This window comes from Zeugodacus cucurbitae, chromosome 6, assembly GCF_028554725.1.
Source record: "Zeugodacus cucurbitae isolate PBARC_wt_2022May chromosome 6, idZeuCucr1.2, whole genome shotgun sequence".
In the NCBI taxonomy this organism is placed as follows: Eukaryota; Metazoa; Arthropoda; class Insecta; order Diptera; family Tephritidae; genus Zeugodacus; species Zeugodacus cucurbitae.
The window spans coordinates 46,031,498-46,043,030 of record NC_071671.1 but is presented as its reverse complement, the minus strand read 5'-3'; the positions used below and the strand labels follow the sequence as shown (position 1 = coordinate 46,043,030).

General features: G+C 33.2%; 1 protein-coding gene across 1 annotated transcript; it reads right to left on the bottom strand.

Moving 5' to 3' along the window:
• Window positions 1–417: 417 nt before the first annotated feature.
• Window positions 418–10,927, bottom strand: LOC105209870 (protein late bloomer). The gene is made up of 4 exons (XM_011180519.3): window positions 9,954–10,927; window positions 1,205–1,363; window positions 794–1,132; window positions 418–722 (listed from the first exon to the last, which is right to left on the bottom strand). The coding sequence occupies exons 1-4, from the start codon at window positions 10,011–10,013 to the stop codon at window positions 651–653; spliced, it is 630 nt and encodes a 209-aa protein (XP_011178821.1). The 5' UTR covers window positions 10,014–10,927; the 3' UTR covers window positions 418–650.
• Between the last annotated feature and the right edge of the window lie 606 nt (window positions 10,928–11,533).

Genomic DNA, 11,533 nt, shown 5'->3' with positions numbered 1-11,533 from the left:
AACCTCTTAACATTTCTATCGATCATCATAGTCCAGGAATGCATACTAACGATCCATAACAAGAGTATATTTATAGCAAGCGGCTCGCAAGATTTATATTTAAATTTACCTAAAGTATTCGAGTATTAACTATCTACTAAACATTTCTCTGAGAACTCTCTAGAGAACTCTATATTATATTCAATATTTTTCGCTGCTTCCGGTTTACTTTATTGAGCGGTCTTTGAAACCGGAACTACCCAGTTATAAGATAAAATGGGGTCAAAAACATTCATTAAATTGTTCTTAAAACATTCGAATATTTCCAGTAGATTCTTCGTCTCACACTCTTTTTAAATTGTTTAAATATAAGCCTCCGTTGTGGAACTACGAATTCTCTCTCACAAGAGCATCATTATACAGTTGAATATGGAAAAATCTGAACAAATTCTTAATCACATGTATTTTTATAATTTAATCGATTACTCTGCAGAAGCCATATCAATGAGTATTGAATACAATAAATACACAACAAATAAATTACAATAATTGCACAAATGAAAAGGCAATTTCTTCAAGCAGAATACAAGAGTATTATACGCGCAACATCAATCCATATTCGAGACATTCGTGATAAATTTGTACTGAACCACACCCAGCGCTGCAACAATTTAGAACTGCATGCGTCTTTGTTTATTGCGGAAATTGATGACCAAAAATACGGCCAGCAAAAAGCCAATTATCTGTGTGCAAGGAAAATAAATAAAATTAATATAAATATACAATAAACAATATATTAATATATCTAATATACCTCAATGGCCGCAATTATCCACGACGCCGCAGCGATACTCGTGGTCTCACTGTCGTAGTATTGCTGCAATTTGGCACTGCAACCTTCGGTGTAGATATTATTTGCATCCGCATCGTTTTGATTCTCATAGCAGCTGAGCGGTATCTGACGATTCAACAGTATATAATCCTGTGAGCTGTCCTTGCCACAGCACTCATACTCCCGCTGCAAAGCATCAATTTTATCGTGATCCCAAGCGTCCTCTACTATGGCAATGCCGCTCTGCGTTTGACGATCATTCAAAATGTTGATCGTAACGGCGATCTGTAGAATTGCCAACAACAACAGGAAAACGGCGCACTAAAAGTAAATATTTTTTTAATAACTGTACATATACAAAACACGTTACTTTCGTTGTTGCATAACACTTACGGTCACCGTGAGGCAAATTGACTCACGCAATGCAGCAACACAGCCTAGAACGGCGAACAATATGACTAAGCCGAAGATGATGTAGGCGGGTATGTCCCAGTCATCTGGCACCGAGCCCGGATTGACGGCGATCAACACAATGGCGGCAATGCTAAAAAGCTGCAATCGGGAAATACACAAATTAGTTTCAAAATAAATTAGTGTATCAGAAATTAAATGGAATATTTTCAGTAAATTCTTTAAAGGCACTTCAATATATTAAGATATATAAATTATATATATATATATGTATATACAAATATGTAGAAATTCTTGCTGCGTTTGAAATTAGTTTATTTTTGGGTTACTGAATGACATAATATTTCTCACTACGTACTGTAAGGTACTGGACAAACTAGTTTTCGAAACTTGGTATGTTTGCATATTTTAACAATTATTAATCAATTATTCAAGAGTTTTTAGGCATTTTTAGCTAAAAAATTAGATTATCGCAGATTTTCAGCACGCCAATTCTAATTAAAAAAAACAACTGCAAAACTCGCCAAATATTTGTAGTAAAGTTCCATCTCAACAAATATAAAACGCCCAGAGTTGAAGAAAATGGAAATGGAATGAAGGAATCAAAAATCGCTGTAAATTCGTATTTAAGGCCTTGAAGAATATGAAAACTTCTTGTCTTTACAAAATCTGTAAAAATAAGAACCAGTTGTCGAATTAATTATTTCCCACTAAAGTCGTACATGTGGTCCTATGCTCCTTGTAATAGTAGCAGGAACTAATATAATATATATAAAGAGCGTACATTAGAAATATGAATGCTTTAAAAATGTGTACAGATTGGAAAAAAAGTTTCCCCGTATTTTCTTTTTTTAAATATTGAAAAAGTGGAAAATCATTCCTGATAAACAAGGATAATGATTATATGTATGTATGTTTCGATAATAAAACATTCCATAGACGGTTAGAGAATTGTTGGTACGTCCAGAGAGGTCGTTTGGAGATTCCATAAAAAATGTTGGGATCTCCGATTATTTGATAACATAAGAACTAAAAGGGTTAGAAGTTAAACTCCATATCGAAAATGTACGGAAAAAAGTATGCGTTCTAATATTTTATATAACTATACGTTTACATTTGTATGATTATCAATTACAGAATGGTAATCTATACTACTATTATAAAGAGGAAAGATTTGTATGTATGTTAGTATTGAATAAACTCGAAAAGTACTATGCCGATTTCAAAAATTCCATCTTTCACCATTGGAAAGCTACATTCACCCCGAGTAACATAGGCTATATTTATTGCTAGAATCTCAACTTTCTATAAATAGTTCCCAGGAGAGGGTATCGAAAAGACTTCGTGATGGAGAATCTTAATCTGAAACTGAAAATTGTTTTGCAAGTCAATCTCTTCCCATCGCAATCGCGTGCCAGAGAGTCGAGTAACGAGTGCTCGCAGCTCCTTGTTGAACAAAATTTCAAAATCTGTCAAGTACGCGCTTGAGAGCCGAGACTTGGAGAACAAAATATTAAACACATACAAGCTCGCACTAGGGCGTCCCAACGCCTTCATAATCAGAGAGATAGACAACGTTTTAGCTCATTGCAAATAAAATTATTATTGGTTTTGTGGAGCTCGACTGAGAAGACTGTGCTTAGCTGTGTATATATCCGGATCCAATTGGTTAACCAAGGCATAAATACCTAGACAATGGCCACCCAAGTAGTCAAAGTTTGATGTGCTATCTTTTCAACACCCATACAATCATATTTTAGAATTTTTAGATATTTAGATAAACCTGTTTAGTTCACACAATAATCAATATAGAAAACCCTGGATCAATATATGATTTTTGTATGCAAATTAATATCTGTATTTTAATAATATATACGCTAACATACACCTATATGTATATTCGTTTTCACATTAAGGAAGTTTAAATTTCGAAAGTTTTAAACCAGTTCAAAAAGTTTAGTTTTAAAAGCGAATTAAGTTAGTCAAACTAATGTAAACTGAGTTATTGTACATTTTTTTTAATAATTATAGCTACAAATACAATCAAAATTGTCCTTTATACATATATATCAATTAGTACATAATATATTGCCTCAATTGCTCAAAAACTAGTTCACTAGTAAAATATGCATTTATTATGAGAAATAACAAGCGGCAGGAACTAGAAACAACAGTTGTCTATTTTTCCACAGTGCTATAATATAATATAATTATCAAGTAATCTAACGAGTATAAATAATATATACTTTGGGGTGCGAGTGTTACTTTTGCTGGAAATTGCTTTAATGCAAATTGCAAAAAATGCTATATGAGGATCTGCGATTCAGTACAAAAGAACATATGACAAATGGTACTTTTTTCGGTTATATTATATGGAGCAAATGCGCATAAAATACACTATGTTTCGTGAAGTCAGACCTTAATACTAAATACATATCGATCATTTACTTGAATAGTGTCACAACTCAAAAAACACGATTTTTCAGTTGAGTATGCAGAAATGTGCGCAATTTCATCGTCCATATTGTATAAAAATTTCATTCCGATGCGTAGGAAAATAAACCGTGATATAAGAATGTGCCGTTATTAAACTTGTTATGTTGCACTATTTTTTAACTACAATAACGACACTTCTCAGTTGTGCCAGAATTAGGCATGGATTTTTATCTGAAAGAGAGACATATTTTGTGTTACAACACATATTGTCATAGAGTGAATTTGGTTTTCTTTTCAGAAAGAACGACATATTTTGTATTACAACGATATTCGTGAAACGTAATTAAATTTTTCGTATTAATTTTTTTCAACAAAAACGACACATTTGACTTATGACGGCGAAATTGAATTATTTTTTTCACAAATAACGACACAATTCCAAAGGGTTCGCGTTTATGCCCAAGAAAAAGCATTAGTACACTCGATTTGGTCCATTTATGCTCAACATTGTATTTAATATATTACAGGCCACTAGATTTGTAATAAACAGTTGGAATTTTTCTATAATTGCTAAATAAGAATAAGTCCTGAAAAATCGACTTTTTTGAGTTGTGACACTATTCAAGTAAATGAGCGATATGTATATACATACAGTTGAGGTCACATTCTTTGTAGTATGACACCGCAGAAGAGGAAATTTTTTAAAAAAGTGTGTATGTAATCGTTGTAGCATTTGAAATTTAGATTAACTCATTTCGAAAAAATAACCATAAATTTTGAAAACTATAAAAAATTTAAGCGCTCAAAATACAAAAGTTTCGGTAACTACTAGTTTACAAGAGAGTTGCTCGTGTGTGAGATCACGCTTAATGTTCTTGTTCGTAACCTTTCGCTGGTTGCAAGAAGAACAAATGTATTTATGGAGCTTGGACTAATCGAGTTCAGAGAAAATATTAGCTCCTCTATTTCTATATTTCGTCTTGCAAATGGGTATATTAATGAAATTAACCACCAAAAAACACCAGCGGGTTAACAGTTTTGCTTAATCATTTGACATACATATGTACATAGTACATTAAAAATCACTTTAGTGAACATTTTTTGAAAACTGATTGTAAAATTGTAAAATATATTATTTAATATAAAAAAATCTAGAAATATTCAAAAATACTTCAAGCGCAGGAATGTAACATTTATATAATTATTTAAAACAATTAAGCGCGATTGTTGCAATTAAGCGAATGATTCAGTTCAATGGGTATGGGTTAATTAATTTTTGTGGCTACTTGAACCGAAAAAATAATTTTATTCTAACAGTAAATTAAGTAAGTATAATTGCACTGAAAATACAATTATCTGTCTCATCTCATCGTTAGCTCATGCGAAATAATAAAGTCGAATAAAATAAAAATGGAAGAATTAATTGATTGACTGACTAATTAACCAGAGCAGCCAAATTATTAGTCGAGAAAGGTGATATACAAAAACTTAATAATATTTATTTATTACTTGTAGCAATTTTTTTTAATATACAGTCAAACAATGTCATACCCCTTAACCCGAATTAGCCTACGATTACCATGTGGTAACGCAAATTTTTTCGCTCTATTTTCATAAATAACTTGAAAATTGCACAATAAAACAACCAACTACGCTGATTTTCCGCACTTCGCGGAAAGGTTATATATTGAATATAATAGATAGTAAAACAGACTTCACTTTCGTACGCAGTCGGTCAAAATACAGAGGTGTATTTCATTTCAGAAAAATCTGAAACGTAATAAGTTCTGGGCAGTACCGGCTTAACGCAGCCAAGCATAAATAATGCAATTATTAAAATTTCATATGAACTTAGTACTATTAATTAACAAGTAAGGAAAGGCTAAGTTCGGGTGTAACCGAACATTTTATACTCTCGCAATTTATTTATTTAACTTTATTTATATTATATAATACACAATTTGACCCACATATTCATCATATATATTGTATAAAGTCCATTGAAAGTTGGAAACCATAATATTAGGTTGGAAGCACCGAGGTCCTCGTGTTCGATATATGGGGCCTTAAAAACCAATGGTCCGATTTCGGCGATTTTTAAAATGGGGCTGCCACACTATTAACATAGTATTTGTGCAAAGTTCTGCACCGATATCTTCACTAGTGCTTCCTTTATATATTATAAAGTTACCGATTCAGAAGCGATTTGGCCTGTTTTCACAACATATCATTGGGATGTAAGAAAACTATTACAAGTTAAGTTTCATTGAAATCGGTCGAGTAGTTACTGAGATATGGTTTTTGACCCATAAGTGGGCGACGCCACGCCCATTATGTTCAGCTTCCATCTGTGTTACTTATGTGAAATTTAGTGCTTCTGACGATTTTCGTTAGCGAGTTAACCCACTTTTAGTAATTTGCAACCTAACTTTTGTATGGGAGGTGGGCGTGGTTATTATCCGATAAAAAAAAACTGCAGAAAGTTTGGTTTATATAACTCTATTGGTTTGTGAGATATGTACAAAAAACTTAGTAGGGGGCGGGGCCACGCCCACTTCCCCAAAAAATTACATCCAAATATGCCCCTTCATAGTGCGATCCTCTATTCCAAATTTTACTTTTATAACTTTATTTATGGCTTAGTTATGACACTTTATGTGTTTTCGGTTTTCGCCATTTTGTGGGCGTGTCAGTGGGCCATTTTCGAAAGCAACCCTCTCACGGTCCTAAGGAACGTGTGTTCCAAGTTTCATCAAGATATCTCAATTTTTACTCAAGTTATCGCTTGCACGGACAGACGGACGGACAGACATCCGGATTTCAAATCCACTCGTCATCCTGATCATTTATGTATATATAACCCCATATCTAAGTCTTATATTTCTTGGTGACACAAACAACCGTTATGTGAACAAAACTATTATACTCTGTGCAACAGGTTGCGAGAGTATAAAAATTACGCTTATACGGTCAACGCTCAGTTTATAGAAGACACAAACGCGTGTGAAACAAGAAAAAAAACTAAATTTATTAAAAATAAAGAAACTAACAATTAGAGCAATTGAGAAAGCTTGCCGCCGTCAGTGCACAAAATGCAAACGAGCGTGTGAAACGAAACATACAGTTTTTCCTAACTACAACGGAAATTCAGTTTTCACTTGAACTGCAGCTCAAAAGTTTCCACACACCCACATGCACACACACATACACACGGCAATAAATAAGCCACAATTGCGTGAATTGGGTTGAATTGGATTACTGCGCAATAAAGATACGTCGGGAGTAAAGACGCGGAAAGCTGCCTGCCGGTAGTATGGCGCTAGTAAGTAAGACGCTTACAAGTTTGTAGTAAACTAAGTAATTTGCTGTGGAAAGGGAGGCGCCAAACATCAACGTTGTCATATTTTTTACACCAACTAACTATCTGTCTATATGTGTTTGTTGGAGTGTGTAATGGCGGAAAATTCTGGTAAATAACGGTAAATAGGTCAATGGTGGTGTGGCCAACATGTTACGGCGTATGCGGGTGAATATTTACAAGTGTTATTGGTGGTGGCTCGGTTTTTATGCGCGTTATCATATGAAAAGCTGTTTAGTTATGTTTGTTTGTACATATGTATACAGTAATATATTATAGATATAGTTGATTTTTGTTGTCACTTTTTTAGTTTCGGCGCCTAAATATGTACACAAACTAATAGTAAACAAATCACTTCGAACTTCAACGTATGAGACAATGAAAACATTGTGGAAAAAGCACAAAAGATCATATTGCATAACATTACCGCAACTACTGATGTACTCATGTCGTTTTTCAATACAAATATAAATACTTACAAATATACATACATACATACAAATATATGTATATATATGTACATATGCCTAGTGTGATTCTAGATACATATGTATATCGCATATCTGTGGTTAGACATGCCTAAATACATTTAGTACTTTTGTGCACATTTAATTAATACACACTCATTAGAGTCAATCATGAAAGCAGATATACATAGTTTAATAAATTATTTTTGAATGAGTTGTTAAAAGCGTAAAACAAAAAACGCGCTTAACCTTTGTCTATGTTAATTTATGTTAACTTTTTGTTGTATATACAGCATTAAATTCAAATCCATCGGCGCACAAAATACACTATGATTCGCAGTAAAACGCCAAGTCAGACCTTGATACTATATACAAATATGTATATTGTTTTAAACTTTGGATATAATTTTGTAAAAGTACAAAAACCGCTGACTTCGATTATGATAAAGGTCTGAGAAAGTAGGTAAGAATTTTTAGTGAATATATTTTAGTTCAAATGTTCCGGTTTTGGCTTAATGGACCACGAAACTGAGAAGCTTTTTTGGAGGTTTAACGTGCTTATTTTCATATATGAATGTATATAAGTTCAAATTTTTTACTTTTCAAACCAAATTGGCATACAGAAAAGATATTTTTGATCCAGTTGATTCAAAACATATATGTAACCCATATTATATATCATGGTAATGGATATAAGAACTGCAACTCGACACATTTATCTATAAAACAAAAATGAAAACACCGAAATGGACCATTCACTATTCCTCAGAGTTTAATTTAAAATTAAACTCATGTTACATCCTATATCAGCCGTTTAAAGTTTACTTAATGTGAAACTTTTCGAACCGTGACACATACAACAATAAGAAGATCAGTTCAATCGTTGGAAGTTCAGTCAAACGCCGATAATATCGACCTCTCGAGTTATAATCTAAAACACCTTCGCTTTCTTAAAATAAATAAGGCAGATTGGGTTTTTAAGCACACCGAACGATCGCAAAAGTTCTCTGTTGTTGTGTTTAAAACAATAAATACTATCGTTGGTATTTTTTAAACTGAAATGCTATCATATTCCTTAAATGTCTAGCATAAATTAGCTTTGAAAAGAAATTTGATGAAAACCTTATGAAACATATAAGCATCCCACAAGTAATATTGCCTCTTCGGCTTCGATTCGCCAAATTTTGGATAGTAGTTAATTCAACAAATAAATGGTATAACTCACATAAGAAGCCTAATCAAAGAGGAGAAAAATGACTAGCGTTTATGCCACTTTTAACAGATATTCTCTTGTATTGCATTCAATTTTGACCAGATTTAAGAGACCAAAGCTTAAATATTGCGAGTACGAAAGTGCCGAACCAAAGACGGCTATGAAATGACATCATCTCATCCTAGAATATCGTTTGCTATAAAAATTAACTGATTCAAATTTATGTCTCCCAAATTTGCAAATTATGTATATCTTTTGATGTTAAGTATATTACTTAGTTTAAATAAATTAAATAGTACTATCTTTACAATTATTTATTGAGTGGAATGAAATATAATTCGTGGAGTCTATATCAGAGATATCTTTGCCTTCAAAGAAGTATTTGGTATGCAGAATTCTCTGTTCTGGCCAATATCTGTCGAGTCAAGTGTCAGTCACACTCGACAGACAGCGACAATCAGCTGACATCAATATCATTCTAACATCGAAAATGTACTTATTGTATCCATTAGGCATTCGGAGTTGACTTAAAACATGTAAATATTTTTTAAAACAAGTTTTTTTAGTGACACATACCCTCTTAATAGTTTCGAACTAACCCAGTACACAGTAATACAAAGTATTAACAATCAAAGAATACTAAACCATGCCGACCGGTTTTGAAATGAGGTCATACGAGTATGTAGAGGGCTTGACGCATGGTCTAATATGGTTCGTAGGAACACTTTTGTCATTTAGAATGGTATCTAACTATTTCGGACGTGACGTTTTTTACTTACTATTCTGATCAATTATGATTTTTATACGAGTTGTATTAATGATAGCTAGTCGAGTTTTATGCGCACGTTTGCAAGTTTCTTCTAAAACATTTTTAGACAAATTTTTAATTATTTAAGAGTAATTTTAGAGTTCTTATCCAATTCTTAAAATTTTAACATGATTTTTAAATTGCATAGCATTTATACCAAAAATTATAGTTTATACCAAATTGATAGAAATGGGTACATATACATATAAATTCATAAAAAAACTAATTTGACCCGCAAATTGGTTCAAACCATATTGGCTAGTAAAACTTCAATTCAATTTTGTCTTTTTTATGTCAATCGCCATTCGTTTTTTATATCAAGCGACGACCATGACATCATAACACAACCACCACCACCAACGCATCGCACCAATCGCAGTCACAACAGTGTAATGGAAGACAAAAAAGAAAACAAAAACCAACAACAATAACAAAGTCAACAAACTTACCGCCAAAAGTGTATTTAAGATAATCGACGATATTTTTACGGTGGTCGTAGCGCAGCCCATTTTCACGTCTAGTGGTTTGCTAGTGTGTTGTTGTTTATTTATATTACGATTTTATTAGGTTTGTATGTTACCACTGTATTTTTGTTTATCCACTTGCAGTTTATTTAGCTTTTCCAGCAAAGTTTGTTTTTATTAAATCACCACAACCCGTTAACAGCTGTTAAATTCTCATAAATAATTTGTTTTTGTTTCTTTTTTGAATTCCACACAAAATCGGCGCAGTCAAATTCTTTGCAACGCCACTTGCTCTAGGAAAATTAAATATGAACTGCAAATGTGCCTATGTTTGTGTTAATTAAAGATGCTCATAAAATTCACCGCAATTTTTGAGATGTTTTTCTTGTTCTTATTTTTGCAAAATTAAGTTATCTCAAATGCGGCGTCGATTGCGTGGGTGTCTTGACGATCTCTGCAGTAGATGTACGCAGTAAGCGATGCTCTGGCAATCCTACACTGATGCAGTTGCACTTGTTGTAATTAAAATGCCATTTAGTGTTTGCGAAGAGCAAATTAGAAATTTTTCTCACAAAAATTAAAAAAAAAATTAATTTTTGTTTATATAATTATAAAAATGTATTACGCTTCTCTAAGATATATGTACATAAATTTATATAAGATCACTTTTCAATTTCTTATTTTCGTTCTTCGCCACTTTCACTTGGGAGTCAAAAATATCTGGAAACTTTTTCGTTACACGTTCAAACGCAGACTGATATAAAAGCTCACAAATTTGCTTCATTGAAGTCGGCGTGGTCGCTGCCGCTGTCGCCATCGCCTCGGCCGCCGCTGCACAGCATGTTGTTGCTGCTATTGTTATTGCTGTTGTCATTGTGACTAGCCGTGGCATTGTTGTTTGTTTGCCCCCAACAACAACACACATTTTTCTTTAGCTCAGCGTCTATGCCGCCCGCTGTCAACGCCAGCGTTGAAGTCATCATTCGCTTCGCTTGAACGCGTCCATTACGTTTCTATTTACAATATTCTAGTGAATGTAGTATGGCATGCGTACCATGATGACGTCACTTTGACACTGTGACTCCAAGCAGCTGCCACTAATGCATACAAGTACATATGTAGCGGCTTGCTCACCAACTGGGCAATACCTTCGTTGTGTTGGTCAGGGCGTTGCGGAGCGGTGTTGAGCTAATTATGAAAACAGCAGCAATTCGAACTTACCAAGGCATGAATACATATAAAAAAGCGCCTGCTTGAATAGTTTGACATTATGCGTATGTTTCGACATACGTATACATATATGTGTACGTATGTATCTATGTCAATTCATAGGTGTAGACAAATAGCTTGATGATTTTAAAAATTTGTTGTTTTCGTATTTAAAATATTGTTATTGTTTTTAGTCCATCGTTGCCATGAGAAACGATCAAATATAAAATATATATTTTTTACAGACCCAACAGGAAATCGTTAGTTTTTAGTAATACATAAAACAAAATTGCAAAATTTTTTTTTTGCAATGTAAAATAATAACTTAAGCAGTTTATTTAATATCAAGTCAATCA